This window comes from Astatotilapia calliptera, chromosome 16, assembly GCF_900246225.1.
Source record: "Astatotilapia calliptera chromosome 16, fAstCal1.2, whole genome shotgun sequence".
Classification (NCBI taxonomy): domain Eukaryota; kingdom Metazoa; phylum Chordata; class Actinopteri; order Cichliformes; family Cichlidae; genus Astatotilapia; species Astatotilapia calliptera.
Window position 1 is genome coordinate 14,976,242 of NC_039317.1, and position 18,267 is coordinate 14,994,508.

General features: G+C 39.7%; 2 protein-coding genes across 2 annotated transcripts; one reads left to right on the forward strand and one right to left on the reverse strand.

Annotated features, from left to right (window-relative positions):
* Window positions 1–1,909: 1,909 nt before the first annotated feature.
* tmem182a (transmembrane protein 182a) lies at window positions 1,910–8,648 on the reverse strand. The gene is made up of 5 exons (XM_026145612.1): window positions 8,212–8,648; window positions 6,350–6,476; window positions 4,499–4,597; window positions 4,276–4,413; window positions 1,910–3,873 (listed from the first exon to the last, which is right to left on the reverse strand). Exons 1-5 carry the CDS (start codon window positions 8,368–8,370, stop codon window positions 3,650–3,652), a joined length of 747 nt encoding a protein of 248 aa, XP_026001397.1. The 5' UTR covers window positions 8,371–8,648; the 3' UTR covers window positions 1,910–3,649.
* A 1,868-nt stretch (window positions 8,649–10,516) lies between these two features.
* On the forward strand, window positions 10,517–18,207 carry mfsd9 (major facilitator superfamily domain containing 9). Its single transcript, XM_026145301.1, has 6 exons — window positions 10,517–10,673; window positions 11,775–11,862; window positions 13,287–13,330; window positions 14,214–14,343; window positions 15,604–15,813; window positions 15,899–18,207. The coding sequence occupies exons 1-6, from the start codon at window positions 10,587–10,589 to the stop codon at window positions 16,771–16,773; spliced, it is 1,434 nt and encodes a 477-aa protein (XP_026001086.1). The 5' UTR covers window positions 10,517–10,586; the 3' UTR covers window positions 16,774–18,207.
* The last annotated feature ends 60 nt before the right edge of the window (window positions 18,208–18,267 follow it).

The window sequence follows — 18,267 nt, forward strand, 5'->3', positions numbered from 1 at the left end:
TTGTTTTACAGTTTCAGGGTTATTGTGTTGAAAGTTTTGAGACATTTGCCCATACGTATATGCATACAAATAGTATCTGATCATTAGAAAGAGTGTAAAAACTCAACCAGTATACAATCAAAGTTGCGTCCATATGCAGCTTGCCTACAGTGCACAGAGTACACTGAGAAAGTAAATTATACCGAGTTATACTCACATTTTGCTGATAATAGTCAGGACATAGGGGTTAAACTATATACGGCGTTGATGTAATACAATTTTACAAATTTTTAACGAGGTGGAAAAACTATCACACGGATTAATATTTAAAGTAGAAAAAAAGTGTTTATATGTTTTAAAGCCTGTCTGAAAGAGGTTTGTATGTTTTCTTTGTGCTTTTCTGTTCTGTTCTGTCAGGAATTCACAGATTTGGGTCTAATTCTTTTTTTAAGTTTAAAGCGTATTCTCTGGCCCTGGCTTAAAACCAGGGACTGTGTCCACCCTTTCCAGCGTGACTGCTTCCTCCTCCTCTTCCTCCCCCTTCTCTGAAAGTGTTACCCTCTCATCCTCTATCTCCCCTCATCCACTATTCTCCTCCTCACCTCCTGCTGCACTCCATCCCTCTGCTGAGCACAGGTATTTGTTTAGGAATCTCTCGGTGGAAATTATACTCCATCTCCGGCGCTCCCTATCAACACACAATTATCATGGGCAATCATGCAGAACAGCGCTGAATTCAGCTGGGACTCCCACTCTGATGACATTACTGACTGCAAGGCCCTGCTACTGCTGGAGGTAGCCTGCTCCACACCTGCATTACACCTCCCTCTCTCTCTCTTCGTCACACACTCTCTCCTGGATATGGATAGAGAAATGATTAAAGTTTCTTTTTTTTTTTAATCTTATTAGGATTTCATTTAAACCAGGAAGTCCACCAGATAAGAAATGTCTTTCTTAGGGGAGACTTGGCTGAAAAGACTGCTGCAACCTCAAACAGGACAAATCCTGTGATCTTATCTCATAATTTATTAGCATTTGCCCACCAATGCTGGGCCTCCTTTCATGACCTGCAGGGGGGCTTTCCCTCAGTGCGGCTTCTCATAAATCTGAGCCAAATTTGATGGACTCTGTGTGGGGATAGTCATTTGAAATTTCAGGAATTTGGAAGTGTGAAACTCCATCATTAGAGCCTTCTGTGAAGCCCAAGTCAGTCTCGCAAATAATCAATGCCTTACATTGTGTCACTCTCTCCTGCATTCTGAGGCAAAGCGCAGATGCATTTCCCTATGTATGATAAGTACATTATGAGTCTCGAAAGGCGCAGAGTTGATGCAGACACACGAGAATCAACACAGGAGTCCATTCAGATCCTGATCAAATGCTCCATTCATGAGTGAAATTACCATCCGTCTGTCAGCCAAGGTGTGAATTCTTTCATCTACAGATTCTGCCTCTGAAGTTGTGATTAAATGCATAACGCCACATACACTCCACATAGAGTCAAGATAAGCAAAATGGGATTTCTGTCTCTCAAGGTGGCGGTTGGTGTGTGATTCAAGTGAGGCAGCAGTGCCATCTTGTGGTCATTTAGTTTATATATATATATATATATATATACATACATATATTTATGGTTTTAGTGCAGTGCTTAAGAGATGCTTAAAGAGTCAGTGAATCCTGTTTGATTATTGTTGTTAGTTCCCTAGCTTATTCATGCCACTGGTGTCACAAATCTGTAAGTTGCGCTACATCGGTCCTATTTTACACATTTTTACAATTTCTGCCACCTCATGCACGTGAAATAAACTGATTGTTTTTGCAAATTAAAATTCTTTCCTTTTTTCTCCCATTTTTCTTTTATTATAAAGAAGGACTGTTTTATTATTAGTTTTATTTACATGCATCTGACACAATGCACAATCAACATTGCTTTGTAACAATGGTAAAAGGATTTTAATTGGCAGCAAAAGCAGATCACAGAAAATATATATATGTACATTAATTTGACAGACATGACGTTATATCTCGCAACGCACTCAGAACAGCACAAAAAGAAAGGGAACTGTGAACGGCGTTAACATAAAACTGTTGCCTGTGCCGAGCCAATAATGTGGTCAAAGCTAAAAATGCACACTTTTAGGTGACAAATAAGCAAATGTTGACACACAGTGACAAATAAATATCTGATAACACAATGAGATGCATTAATATGATCCTGCAATCACCTGATGATCAAAAAGCACCAAAACCAACAATAAAAATGTTCACCCACAATCTGAGGCTCAGTAGCTTATGAATCTATACCATGAGCTCCACTGTTATCCAGAAACTATTTAAAACACAGAAATTAGGGATACCTTTTGCACTGACGTGAACGGTTCATTTGAGTTGATGCACATCTGCTGACCTGCTTGTGTAAATACTCACCAGTGTATTTATATTCAGCTCTGAACAGAATAAAATTCAACTTTTTTTCTTCTTCGAGTCATATTTGAATAAAAACTAAAATCACTGGAATAATTAAGGATCAGTTAAACTTATTTTTTTGTCCTCACAGTCAGGTTACAGTCAGAGAACAGCAGTTTGAGAAAATACTGATGGTTTTGGTGCTTACATGTGTTTAATGGAGGATAACAAATATCAAGAATTACCAGCTTTAACCTTTAAAGCAATGAGCTGGCAGAAGTTATTTCCCAGTACTGATTCCCATTACTATACACACAGATCATGATGCCACCTTAGAAGCTTTTTGTAGATAATTTTACAAACTCTTTTATATTTTTTAATTACATTTTCAACCCATACACAATCCTTTAATATTTCCAACAGCACTCTTCCATACTAACATATCACTGCTGGTGCCTGAATTTCATGAAAATACTCAGAAAATACCTCAAAATATCACAGACACACGAGACTCTAATAAAGCTGTGCTCCACAGATACTTCAGCATAATCATTGTTCTTCTGAATGTTTCATACAGCAGAGGACCAAAACTTCAAGAATGAAAAAAATAAATAAAAGCATAATTAAATGTCGTCATGAATGCATTAATGTGCCATTAAATGCATTAAGAATTACATCAAAATAAACACGGATCAATTTATATTATATTTCTATTTTCATTTGCTTCTGTATTTATTTTTTTCTTTGATAAAGAAAATGTGAATTTTGGGGGAAGTTTCAGGGAAAAAACTAGGGGATAATTAAATTAATTTATATATACATTTAAAATCTTTTATATTCATTATTAATAGATATGAGAAATACAAGAGAAATTAAATAAGTAATAAATATTAAATATGAAAGCAGACAAATTAACAGAAGGGTAAATAAATAGAAGACCAGCAGAAATATTAATTTATGGCACATTTCAGAAATTAGCGCCTCGGTTTATTTTTAATATTCATTTTCGTGCATTTTTTAAATTTCTTGTTTATTTTTCATTTTAAATGTTTTTGGTCCTCCGCAGTCTCCGTGCTATCTTAGCTGAGCTGAAAATGACTCAGGTTTGAGTGAGCATGACGAGCTCAACAACAGCTGAAAATATTCAAGCATGTGCCACATAATTGCCAAACCGATTCCAGCTTTTACACGACAGAAAGACTGAGAAAAGTATAAAACCCTCATACAATCCCGACATTCGGGCTCTTCTTCTACTGCTGGTAAGTCACTGGGAGTGAATCTGGATGGTTCGGCCGATGAGGAGGAAAAGAAGGCCGGCCAGGAGGCAGAAGAAGATGCCGATTGGGGCAAACATGAAGGAGAGACCGTAGCTGAAGGTCAGACGGAAGTCTGAACACAGAGCACGCTGGTGGTCTATGTAAAGGTCTATCACATCCAACACCTGCATCCACAGTACGTACATCACCACCACACACAGCAGGAAAAAACCTAGAGGTGTGGAGAGGGGTAGTGAGATTTGACAACATGTGCTTCAAATCAGATTAATAAGATCAACAATCTAACCGTCTGTGGGAGAGACATGTACATGTTCTATAGTAAATTATGTTTGCATTTGTGGGGAAGCAGAATTGTACAGGTTTCATTTTAAATCTCAATGTCATTAGCCTATTATTTGTTTTTAAAAAAACATCTGCATCTGAAGATCCACCTGTAGCTAGAGCTCTTTGATTAGTTTTATTTTATTTATTTATTTATTTAAACTTTATTTAACCATGGAAAAAATAAAAGAGTTGTACATTTCATGTCATTGCTTTAGTCAGAATTCTTTTTTTAAATGCTGGCAGTGTAAAAAAAAACAAACAAACACAGTGTCACCTGGCTTTTACTTACCAGCTATCAGAAAGAGGCCACCCCCTGCTTTATACAAGCGGTGGCCGGCAAACGGAGCAGCGCAGATGATGATGAAGCCGCCAATCACCACAGCTGCTACAGCAATGAGCATAAAGACGCTCCAGAAACCTCTGTAAGCTGAACAAGAGGGATGTTAATCAGCTCTGTGACACTAAACAATGAAATCACTACATAAAAAACACAGATGTGAATAAATACTTACTTATGGAAGACTCGTACTCTGTGGCATTGTGGGTCTGACGAGACACAGGGAATGGGAAGAGGTAGGCAGGCATACATACTTTTGAGTCAGGCTGATTGGCTACAAACAGAAACAGAAAAATACTGATTTTTATTTACATCTGCAGAGAAATCATTTCTATTTGTCTATACGAGCATATATGGAAAAGCCAGAGTGAGCAGTTGGCGGTGGGTTGCAAAGTGGCTTGCAGTGAGAGCAGCAACTGCAGGCAGGCTGAAGTAGCTGAAGCTTTTTATGTAACTCGCCAACTCACACAAATGTATCAAGCTGAGCTGAGGATGGCTTGTGGCATACCTGACCTAATGCCACACTAGACCCGCATAAACAAATTAACTGAATTATTTAGCAATTAGATACAAATGCATCCTGTGTATTGCAGAAAATACAGAGAGAGTTACATTTTGGAATTTGTTTTGAATATTTTCATGTAAATTCTGGGAAAATGCTCTAATTTGCAGATTTTGCACATAATCTTCAGCACTGGAACTAAACAGACAAAACAACATTAAAAAATAATTTTTGCCCAAAATTGTGACTTTATCTAATTTAATTACATGTATATTTTTCAGCAATTATGCTACAAAAGTACAATGCAAGTGCTTTTGTCTCTCTTTTCTTGCTCTTTGCTCCCAACATATGAAATTCCACAGATCGTCACGAGGCCCTTTTCTTTCTGGAGGCTATTCCTGACAATGGCTCACCATTCAAAGTCGCCATTGGAAAAAAAAAGATGACACAAAATCACCTGACAAAACAACCGAATAACATCACATGGCATGGCCTTAAAACAGTCACATGAAAGGGCTTCTACGGCTATGCTGTCATACAATATTAACAGCCATAGCAGCAGCATGTTAAAAACTGTGCGGTCGTAGAGCTGTCATGTGATGGTGGCAGCAGAACATCTGAGGGGAGCAATTTACTGCACTTAAACAAGCATCAGTTTCAGAAGAAAAATGCAAGAATATCTTTCTTGTTTGTGTGTCCTCATTTTTTTCACTCTGCTGTCATGATCCGTGGAACTGCTCATGCTTTTTCTGTATCCTAGTCTAATTTCTAAAGTTCAGATTCTTGTGTTTTGAACACTTGTGTTGGTTTCATTCGAGCCGATGTCTTGGGTTATTATTCTTTTAATGCTTATTTAGTCATGTGAATTGTTACCATTTTGGGAGGGGGGGGTCCCCATTTACAGTGTGTGTTTTCCCCCAGTGTATTCTCTGTTTTACCTGAAGCTTTTGGTTTTTCTTTTTTGTGCTCACATTGTCTTTACATTTTGCCTTTTACCTGCAAAGGATTGTCTCAGCAGGACTAATTAAAGCCCAGGGTTCTGTTTGGTGTCATGGATGTGACAGGCTCACTAGCCCTATTCATAATTTTAAAATAACAATAGAAATACAATTGAAATCTCCTCTCTCGTATTTCTAGTCATTTTTACGCACAACTACCCAGTTCACATTCACAAGGTCAGACTTTTTTGGGGGTCAAAATAATTCTAAATATGAAAAACAAAAACAACATAAACAAAGGCATTAAATTACTGGACATTTCTGTCTATGAATTCATTTTTGGGAGTGAAGAAAGTGGAAGAGCGGCCGAAATTTATTAAGCAAGAAGTTTTCAGATCAAATCTCTGTGTACCGAAGAGGCAAAACGCACCACAAAAAAGTGTGTGGATGTCACTGTAACCCTAAACCCCTAAACTGGTCACAGGGAAACTGTTGGATGTTAAAAGGTTTTACAAATAGTGCATATAGCACATTAGACATGAACTTTAATCAAATTCAAAATAAAGCAATATAAAGTCTTACTTACTGAACCAGAGTCTCTTCAGCAGGTCGTCATCCTCCATGTCGCCTTTAAAGGAACACCTCCAGAAAAAACCCTCGTGGTATAGAGTGACATCACTACTGCCCTTGCCCTCCAGCACCACATCTCCAGGCTGAAATGGAGAAGAACAATAAAGTGCGGAGTGGATGACTGAGGCTCAGCAGGTAGAGTGGGAGGGCTGCCAGTGAGAAGGTCGGTGGTTTGATCCCCAGCTCCTCCGGCCTGCATATTAAAGTATTCTTGGGCAAGATACCAAACCCTGAATCGCTCCATGGAGTTTAGGCATGGAATAAAGAAGTGCTTGATGAATATGTGTGTGACTGGGTAATAAAATATGCTTTGAGTGCTCAATAAGAGTAGAAAAGCTATCATCCATTTTACCATTTGGTTTTTACAAATATGGGACAGATATGTATGCACGCCATTTTGTTAGCTGATGGATTAAAGTATATAAGAGATGTGTCAAAATTATGTGAGGCAGGTGCTCAGACTGCTGCCAAAGTGTTACAGAGTGGTTAATATATTTAGGGTCAAGGATCAAGGGTCAAGCCCAGCAAGCGCACTTAGCTGGGCTTCTAGGGTCTAGGGTCTTTACTGTACAATATGAAGCTGCTTAAGGTGACTGTTATTGTGATTTGGGGTTATATAAATAAAACTGAATTGGTGCCAAATGTGTGTAGAGGCCAACAGACCAAGCTCTTCACTGATGCTCACTGAATGGCTCTCAGGGAAATGAAAGTGGAGCTGGGAAGAATCTTGAGGCTTCAGGCTTCATGACATCAGCCGTATCCAGCCAGGCTTTAAAATTAGCCTTACAAAACATTTGAAACATTTTATTTTTCTGCAATTTTTAAAGGAAAGCAGATGGTTCTCACTCAAAGCTTTAAGTTTCCACAGGCAGGTGATGATAAATCAGAGGTGTCAAAATACAATTATAGGCATCAGACGCTATCACAAGCACACTGACACAAACTGTCACACAAAATAAGGTGTGTGATACCGCACAAACAAGTCTAACGAGTGAGAAAAACTCACTGGACTCTACCCCCTGAACCAGCTCACCGCCAGAGTGGATACGAATATAACCACGAACCACCTCCTCAACATGGATGACATCAAGCTGGATATGCCATGAATGAGTGAGATAATGACTCACTGATCCAACTCACCAGGCTCTAAAGCAAGGACATAGGGATGTCATGCAGAGTAAGTGTGTGGCCAAATGATTGCAAAAATAAGGAAAGTGATCCAGGCTGAAAGGTTGGAGTTGCCAGAAGGCCAAATAGCTGACATACAGGGCAGCTATATCTGTATATATAAACATGTTGGTTTTATTGTGTTGCCATCATGTCTTGATTCCAGCAACAGTGCCAACCCTGAAAACTTAAGTATGCTGTTAGTCGGTGATATTTAATACACTAACTGAGACTGCTGGTATTTGTATTTCAATCATAGGGGGCCAAATGTTACACTCGGTGACTCAATCACTACATAGCTGCACACACGCCACATTAAACAGTGTCTTATTACACAAGTAGGTCCTACGGGGATGCCTTTCCACACTGCAATCCTACTACTGAAAGACTTATTGAAACAACTGATCAAATTTGAATTTAAAGATCCACCATTAACCTGTATAGACTGGAAATACACAGTTCACCTTTAAGAGGTTAAATATGGTGCAAAACAACAATCTGCTGGATTTATTTCTTGTCTTAAAGGAAGAACAACTCTTTTCTCTTTGGTTCCACAGACTTCACATGTAAACAGTAAAAGCTATGAACACATACCTGATCTTCAGCTTAAAATAAACTATACCGGACTCTCTTCTAAGGTCAAAAACTCACCTTTATGGTCACGCCACCTGGGCCAGCAGATTCATTAGGCCTTAACTGGCAGCTCTCTGAAACCAGCAGCCAGTAATCGGTTCCAAAAGAGAGAAGGATGAACACAGTTGCCAACGCCCCAAAGAGCCCTGCGAAGAACAACGCCACTCTAAGCTTCATGGTCCAGGACTGATCAGCCACTTAGTTACAGGATGCCCACACTCAGTCTGACTTTCCCCTCCAACTAGTGCATGTGACAAGCTGAGTCAGATCCAGTCACTCCTCTTGTTATGTGTTATATCCAGCGAGTGAGATAAGTTCAGCTAGGTTTTGTTGGGCTGCTGGACCTTAACACCACTCCCGTCTCTCTGTCTGTGTTATGGGGCGACAAAGTTGTCCATGTGACACCTTTAGATCCTCCACTGGGGTCTGAACCCCCCTACCCCTGTGCTATTTTTGGTTTCTGGCTCTAAGCGGCTGCTTCACTCTACTATGGAGCAGAGTGTGTGCAGCATTTGGAGAGTATGAAGGGAAGGAATTAACACCAAAATAACCGGTGGCAACTGGACACCCAGTCTCTGCACAGGAATGTCAGGGCAGGGTGAGACCGAAAGGACAGAAGAGGAGTAAAGTCTCCCCCAACACTCACACACACATAAACACACACAACAGTGGCTAACGCCAACAGAGTGTTACAAATTACTGTAAATGAAGCCTTTCATGCAACTTCTTTGCTGATTTTCAGTTGATTCATACAAGTATAATCTATATAAAAATGACTTTTACTAACCAGACCTCATGCAATAAGACACAATAGGAAGTTAAAAATTACTTTATACAAATTGAAGCGATCACACAAAGGAGGTCACACAAACTCTTTAAAGTAACTATTTTTTTCATCGTTTTAGACATTTTGATACAGATCTCATTTTTTCTATTACACTGGAATTATAAAAAGTATATGCAGCCTTTAATAATGTAAAAGTAAATAACACGGTTACTTCTTTTAACTGTGCTAAAATGTAAGTTAAAATGTATCTTCCACTGATGTTTTCGGAAATATAATTTTGTTGTATTCATGCTCAGTGTGAGTTGAGAGGAAGTGCCGGTTTAGCATCTGGGGGGAATATTTAGCAGTAAAACTATAAGGGGACTCTGTCTAATTTACACACTGATGTGATCCAGGCCACACTCACTCAAAGGTTCGGTATGTGTGTTAGCATCAAAAAGATCAAAAGTTCAAATCAGAGTTTTATCAGATATCATTATTTCTTGTCTGAAACCTAAATATATAGATATATATGTACTGGTTTTGGTTTGGGGGTGTTTTTTGACGTTTTGGAAGCCTCTGAGCACAATTTCCAGTCTATGTTTGCACAATGTGCTAGAAAAGTTTGTAGGTTATGTAACCATGTACATGTATATAGATCTATCTGTACATGGATCTATAGGGATTTTTTTTGGTGGCACTCTAATAATAAGGTAATAAGGTGGGAGCAAGGCTGTTATATGGAAATATAGCAACTAACAATGCTTAATTACCAAAGTAATATCCAAGCACACTTACAAATATTACAGGAAACTTGAATAAGTTATAGTCAAGTTTCAATCATTATTGAATTTAATGACTACATATAGTGAATTGCATACTTTACCAGCTAGCTTCTTCATTCTGGCCAGACGTTGTCTAATAGGTCAATAGGTCTCTCGTTCACATTTTTTTAAACGTTAATTTAAATTCTGCTGAAGTGTCTGTTGCAATGTTTTGGAAACCCCAGCAGGTGGCGTACAAGTAAACCTCCCTCTCTGATAACGTCTAAACATCTTTCAACAAAACTCTACGACACTGTTAATACTATCTATCCGATACGAGACGCAGTGTTGCTGTGAGTTAAGTAACAACATTAGGTGGGTTAGACTACAATCTACAGTGCTGAAAATATCTGCCGTTTTTTAGTAGCTATAACAAATATACAACATAACAAATGCAAAACAAATTAAAATAATTTAAGATAAAGGCTAAACCTTTTTTCTAAACAGGTATAAATAAAAACGCTTTATGATTTTCCACAAATTATTGGGAAAAATGACGGGGAAAGCTCATATTTTGTGACGTCAGTGGGTTATACCATCTATAGGTGTTTCAGACCAGCCAACGCGTCGGTTCAGCAACTCTTAAATGAACCCAGACTTAAAAAGTCAAGTTTATCGTAGGTCGAAAACTCGATAGTCTTATTTACAGACAACCAGCTTACACATCGGACACGTTTTCTCACGCAGATAAAACCCGGAAGCTTGCGATCACCCCGTCCTTATGAGACCACCGCTTCTGTTTGGATAGTTAGAGCGGATGAGCGCTTCCGCCTTGGCTGTAGCCGTGCTGTCAAAGCGGGAGGATGATCAACCAGAAATGTAGCACTTTATTACTGAAAGACAGAAGACGGAGGAGGATTATAAAATGTATCTATGTGGTGGGCTTCATGGTGAGTGCCTCACTGAGAGATGACCCCACTCAGTTCGGTGTTTTTTTTAGGTGTGCTGTTTCCTAGTCATGCTTTCGTAACTCAGGTATGATGGTGTAAAACATGCTGGGGCTTTTTAATCCCTTCCTTTTCATATTTAAAACTCTGTATAATGTCTACTTGTTGTTTTTTGTTATTTTAGCAAAAAAATAGAATACATTAAGACATTTATTATTTATACAAATAATAAAGGGGGAAAAGTTCAAGGAAGTTGCAAGCTAAAATGAGTTTTCCAACATGCAAATAATAAACCTGAGCTCTTTAACCTGAATCAAACTCTCACAATAGCCCTTATTACGCGTCATAATTGTCCCGTACTGAAAAATTAACTTCTGCACCACGTTTATAATTTTTGAAGCCCAAAGAAAGGAAACTCTAGAGCTTCTGCACTCAGTTGCTTTGACTGGATGTGAATGTATTAAGCACAGTGTCGGTCCAAAGTCTGTTTATAGAGCATTAGACTCAGCACGACTGTGGTGCTCTTGGAAATCCTTGCTGGAGACAGCTGTCATGTATCTACAAGACCTTTTATAATAACCATTGTAATGCTTGGCTACTAAAAGAAATTAAGATGAAGGTATTTCCTAATGTTTTTGGCGTTACCTCTTCAAAGCATCGCTGTCAGTACTGTAATGCAAAGTTGATCTACAAGTCTAGATCATTCTAAAGGTGTTATTTTAAGAGCTCGCCTGTAGTCGTGCCTTAGAGAAATAACTTTGTCATACCTGGCTAAACAAGCATCCAATTAGAGATGACTAGAGGGATCCAGTCAGCTCAGATTTATTTGGCACTGTGCAGCACTGGCACAGTAAAGCTACTGAAGGTTAAGTAATTTCTGTAATGGACTGGGTCAGGAACACTGTATGAGCTGCTGTGTGACTTCAATCAAGATTTTGGCTCGGAGAGCTGCTCTGATCTCAGCGGTGCAGGAAAAACAGGATGAGCAACAACTCTACGTGGCTGCTGAATCCGGCCACAGACTGCTGTATGCTGGACACCATGTTTGATTTGCATGTTCCTGTCGGCCTCACTCCACCTTTGTTCCTCCATATTTCTTTACAGGACTTGTTTGGGGTGAGCATGATCATCCCACTGCTGAGCCATCACGTGAAGGCTCTTGGAGCAAGTCCCACTGTGGCCGGTATTGTAGGTATGTTGTTTCCGCAATACATAACATACATTTGTTTAAATTATGCAGCTGGTGTACTGCAAGCACCAACCTTACAGTGACACAAAAGTGAATAAATCTACAGCAGACTGGAAGGCTGTGGAGACTACAAGTGACAAAACAATCAAACAAACACTCTCAATAATATATTGTTTAATCCTCACTTCAGCACACTGTATGCACAATATAATATGGGAATGTCCCAGTGCCATGTTCTGTGATTATTTTTATTGTTATACATCAATTGAATAATAGTTTTTTAGCAGTATGTCAGGACCTTGTGTTGTTGAAAGATGAGCCGAATAATAATAGCCATAGTCATCAGGCCCCTTATTAGGTGCACTTTTCTACTACCCTTCAGAAGTGCTTTAATTCTTCGTGACACAGATTCAACAGCAGCTGAAAACATTCCTCAGAGATTTTGGTCTGTCTTGGCACAATACACCAAAATCTGCACATCTGTGCTGTGAATGTCCCGTTCCACCACAAAGGTGCTCTATTGGATTCAGATCTGGTGACTGTGGAGGTCATTTGAGAGCACTGAACTCATTGCTATGTTTAAGAAACCAGTTTTAGATGATTTGAACTTCATGACGTGGTGTGTTATCCACCACCACCTGAACTGTTGTCCAATTTTGAGGAACCTGTGCAAAATGTTACCCTGGTTTTCTATTCTTAGCTGACAGCAGTGGTACCTAGTGTGATCTTCTGCTGCTGTAGCCTATCTGCTTCAAGTTCGCTTAAAGTCTTATACTTTCAGAAATGCTCTTCAGCATAACTTGGTTATAACAAGTGGTTATTTAGTATCAGGTTGAACCAGTCTGGCTATTCTCCTCTGACAGACAGACAGGGTGTAAAGACATTTTCACCCAAAGAACTTCCGCTCACTGGATATTTTCTTTTTCGGCCCATCCTCTGTAAACCCTCAAGACAGTTGCCACATTCTAAGTCACTTAAATCACCTTTTCTGGTGCTCAGTTTGAACTTCAGCAGGTCATCTTGACCATGTCTACATGCCTTTGAGTTGCTGCCATGAGTTTGGCTGATTACATATTTGCTAGTAAGTAGACATACCTAATAAAGTTGCCAGTGCAGTAGTGTATATACAGAGTGATTTACTGTAAAGACTTACCCTGACTCTGGGCCTTCCTCTGCACAGCTGTGATGTCGCTGTGCCATTTATGCTGCAGATATCACTGGATTCAGAGTCGCTATGCTGGGGAAAACTCTGACACAATATTTCTAAATTTCCCCATGTGTCACTGTCTGCTTATGTTTTTTAAAAAAGAAGTTATGTCTAGTATCTGCAAAAAGTGGCATTAGACTCACTGGATCTCAGCGCGTGCGATGTCTGCTCTGTGTTTTTTATATTTAAAATGTTAACTTGAGCAAATCTTCTGTTGCAGGATCTACGTATGGGATCTTGCAGCTTTTCTCGAGCACTATAGTTGTAAGTACTAACTCTGCAACCATTTTGGTCGAGACATTCTTTGTCATCCCTGGAATTTCATGAAAACAATAAACACTGTCTGTTTTAGGTCACACAATGCACCCAGTCTCCATCCCTTCATACACACAAGACACTCCTACTTAGCCCCAGTTGTACAAATTTATATACACACAGAAATAGATTTTTACCCTTTTTCTCCACTGCTAATTGAATACTGGGGGAGAGACTTTGTTTTATCTGTGCAGTCCTTTGGGTGCCATGATGAAAAATCAAATCAGAACCACATTCAAATGCCACACAATAAGCGTCGTATCTGAAGTTGGACACGCAGCTTTCCTGCCCATCCAAAGGTCTTGAAATTGGTTTAAATTCTCAGGGGTCATGGGACAAATTAAACAGATAAGGAGTCATCTGTTAGTTCCTGTATTCAGACCGGCTGATTCCTGATAAATGTAGGGATATGTGAACAGCTGGGTCTCTATGATAATCCCACCCATCTCAACTGGCCCTAATTGAGTTATTTCATCAGATGCTTGTATGCGTGTGTGAGAGAGGGCGAGAATCTAATAAAGACTTGTGTGACAGCCTCGATGGAGGAAATGCAGCGTTTTAGGATATTTCTCGAGTCAGCTGATCTTTCAGACTAACATTCACAGATCAGAAACAGAATTTAATTTGGTATATTTTTGTCTGCTTTCTGTTTGTTTCGGTTTTTCAGTATTTGTCATGAATCTTCGAGCAATTTAGCATCAACTCCCTCTTTTCAGATGTTTGGCAGGGCTGTGGAAATATCCGTCATCTCACCGCTGAAAATGAGTTCGGGAATTATAAACGTTTACATTTTTTCTGTGGTTGTGTTTCATTTCCTCTGTGTGATTGGCAGGGCAGCTGGAGCGACGTGGTGGGTCGGAGGTACTCTCTGCTGACCTGCCTGCAGCTCAGCGCTCTAGGCTACGGCCTGCTGGGGATGTCCACCAGCATCGCTTTGTTTGTACTTGCACGGATACCTGTGGGTAAGTCGGAAACCTCAAAGGGGCGCATCACTGGTGTTTATCAGCTAAGTCACATATCCATACCTTAGAAAAGGATTTATCTCATACCTTTTTTCCCTCAATGAATAAAAACTGCATTTCACATTTACTGGGGTTATCTTTGTCTAATATTAAACTGTGTTTGATAGGGGTGGGGGAAAAATCGATACTGTGTAGTATCGTGATATTTTGTTTGCTAATAACGTATCGATACAGGGACAGCAGAAATCGATATTTTGTTGCAAAAAAAGTTTTTGTGGACTGGAACATGCTCTGACTTCAGAGCATGTTGATCCTTTTTCTGAGCAAGAATCCTGACATTCCTTCACTGTCCAAATGTGTTTAACTTTTTTTTGGCAGCAATAAACATGTCAGTTTACTTATTTTAATTTAAGACATGTTTTATTTTAATTAAGTTTAAAAGTTTTTTATTTAATGTAAAATTATATTTTGTTTTATTTTACTTTCAAATTCTTCAGTTGCTGAAGGGGCTGCATAGTTTTCATAAATTGCATAGTTCAGAATAGCTATAATTGTACCAGATGGTTGCATTCAGTTAAGTTGGACTAGACTGTAATACAAACCGTTCAGTTTGTCAACAATAAAACTGACTGAAATGAGAGAAAGACTGAGTGCGAGACTTTGATATTAGATAAAATGAATATTGATAAAGTTTACCTTTATGTACAGAATCTGAATATCGCAAAATATAAAAAAAAAATTGCAATAATATCGTATCGTGCGTTAAGTATTGTGATAATATCGTATCGTGGGATGTATGGTGATTCCCACCTCTAGTGTTTGATGATCTGAAACATGTAAGTGTGACAAATATGCAGGAGGCAGGAAGGGGTGAAGTACTTTTTCACAGCTCTACATAACATGCCTGAGGTTTTGTTTTGCTTTTTTCTTCATATAATCTCCAGTGTCCTGCATTGAAGGATATTTATCAGCATCCTTCCACTGACCAAGCTTTAAAGCTTCATGTTATGAACTCAAACCTACCATATACTCAGAAATATAAATGCTTAGCAGCTTTTTTTGTTTGCTTAGTTTCATTAGAAAACGGCAGGGCTCTCTGCACCTTGGTTTCAGCACATTTTATCACGTCCACTTACCTATATTAGATATAATCCGATTAATAAATTAATCTTAGATTAAGTATTAACAGTTGTGTGGCTTGAGAGCCTTTTAAGTAGACTGTTATTTTGCTGCCTCTTCTCAGTGTGTCTTCTGTTTCAGGGTTGTTCAAGCACTCACTCTCCATCTGCAGAGCTCTGCTGTCTGACCTGGTGTCTGCTTCAGAGCGCCCTCTAGTGATGGGACATTTCAATGCCGCCTCCAGCGTGGGCTTCATCCTGGGCCCTGTGGTGGGTGGCTACCTAACTGAGCGTGAAGGAGGCTTTTATACATCCTCTTTTACTTGTGCAGCCATCTTCATTATTAATGCTGGTGAGTTGGAAAATGAGATTAATAAACTGAGTTCATGAAGGTAAAAATTAAAATGTATGTCAATACAGCGTGTCTGTCATTGCAGGCCTCGTATGGATGATACCACAGAGTGAGACTCTGGCTGACCGTAATGACACTGTCTGCAGAAACGACACGAGTGCAGGGTATCACGAAAACCACTTTAGTAAATCTGTACAGAATGGTTCTCATACAAATAGCCACCACCCACTGCTGACAGCAGAGACGCAGCAAGAGTCTACATCTCCTGGAAAGCATCAAGGTGGTTTCAGGTGGAGGGATGTGTCTTTTCTTCAGCCAGTCTGGAAACAGCTGTCCTCAGTAGGCTCCAGGATCCACATAGTGGCCTCATCTGACATGTGGGACCTCTTCCTTGTGCGTCTTCTGATGGCCATAGCTATCATGCTCTACTACAGTAACTTTTCTCTGGCCATGGAGGAGCGCTTTTCACTCAAACCAAAAATGACCGGTTACCTGATCAGCTACAGCAGCACTCTAGGGGCCCTGGCTGGGTTCCTGGTGGGGCCAGTCACACAGCTGTATAAGAACAACATGCCCGCTTTACTGCTCCATTCGACGGTGCTCACCTGTACGCTTATTTTCCTCTATGCTGCTGCGCCGAATGTTTGGCAAGTGCTGCTCACCTCCACCTTCTTTGCCATTTCTACCACTATCGGACGGACATGTATCACAGATTTGGAGCTGCAGAGGGGCGGGGTCCAGGCCAGCGGGACTCTGATTGGAGCCGGGCAGTCAGTTACAGCTGTGGGTCGAATCCTGGCTCCTCTCCTGTCTGGTTTGGCGCAAGAGTTCAGCCCTTGCGGCCCCCCAAGTCTAGGAGTGGTGCTGGCCCTCGCAGCTGTGGCTTTACTACTCATCAGAATTCCCAAATGGGACGCGAGGGAGATGACAAAAACAGCCAAACTCAGAAACTCTAAATGAATTTTGAAATCACAAAGAAGTGCTCTTAATTGCAGGAGACCAGCTGGGACAATGAACAGCAGACTCCTCGAGGGAACGGTGAAGCCAACTCGAACGTGTTATTCTTAAACAGGATAGCCCTTCTGTTGGTGCGATGACATCACAGGGTGGAAATATTGTGACGTTTCAATCACACCAGCACTGAAGTCTTCGTCTCGGGGACAGGTGAATCAAAAGTCACGTGCACTGTAGGAATGAAGACACTGCTGCAAAATGCTGACGTTTGACAGCAACCTTTGGGCACAAACTACTGGATTATGACTGTATTTTTATGACTTTGTTTTTAATGAAGTTTTGTAACCACTGCAATTTAGCTGGAGTTGATGAAAGCAGGTCTGCACTACATGCCCGAAGAGGAGGGTGATTTAATTGAAATAATACTTAATTCATTAAATAAAAATTAAAAAGATGACTGTCAAAGGCAGGCTATTACATTTTTGGTATGAGTTTGATTTTTACACATTTTACCTCAATGGGTTTTTTTGTTTTTTATTCTAATGCAAAGTATCCGAAATGGTCGTTATAGCAGTATCTGATCTAATGTTCCTCTTTGACTGATCATAAAGAATAGAGATTTGTTAATTTACCTAATTAGAGGCTTAAATGCATATTTGTTATTCACTATTTTTAAGTTTTATAACATTATTTTCAACACCGGTTTACTTGCATCACCAGAGCCAGAGAGGTGTAATATGAAGTGAGATGAAACACATAACTCAATGTCACTGTGCATGCATTCATGATGCAGAAAATGTCAACCTTTTTATACTTGGTTTTAATCTATTTAGCCTCTTTTACTCTCTCACGCACACAGAACAAGGTTACCTGTTCAAGCAATAAACTGAAAAGTTTCACAGTTCTAACGTGCAGCCATCACTTTAGAAATGAGAGTGCACTCAATATTAAAAGAATTAACTTGAATTAAAATGTGTACTCTACCACTCTCTGCACTAAATAAGCAGATTTTCTGCAGCATTCATTTCCTGTCTTGTCTTTCACTTTTACATGTTGGTATTGTTTATAGATTGTTCATCACTAGTCAGTCATCATCTGATGTCGTTTCTGGTTGGAGTAGGTGGCGCTCACAGGGATCCTGTTGTGCGGGATGAGTGTCATGTGACATGTGAAACACCCCTTTTTATGTAACTGCACACGGAGCCTGAAGCAGAAAGTCCGACTTGGCAGACAAAGTTAATAACCGCCATCATAGGTTTTGTCAAGCCAGCTAACTCAGAGAAAGCCTGGCTGTGTTGAACTTCCTTCATAGTGCACCTCTCTGGAACAATCGGAAACGCTCTCTTATACATTTATCTCATTTATCTCTAGGCTCCATGAAGGACCTGCCACACTAAGGCCCAAAAAACTGCTACAGCAAATAAACAGTTTGTACTTTTGTGTCTGTCTCCTGAATTGTATTTTTTAACCATATTAAAAACATTCACTTTTAATATCTGA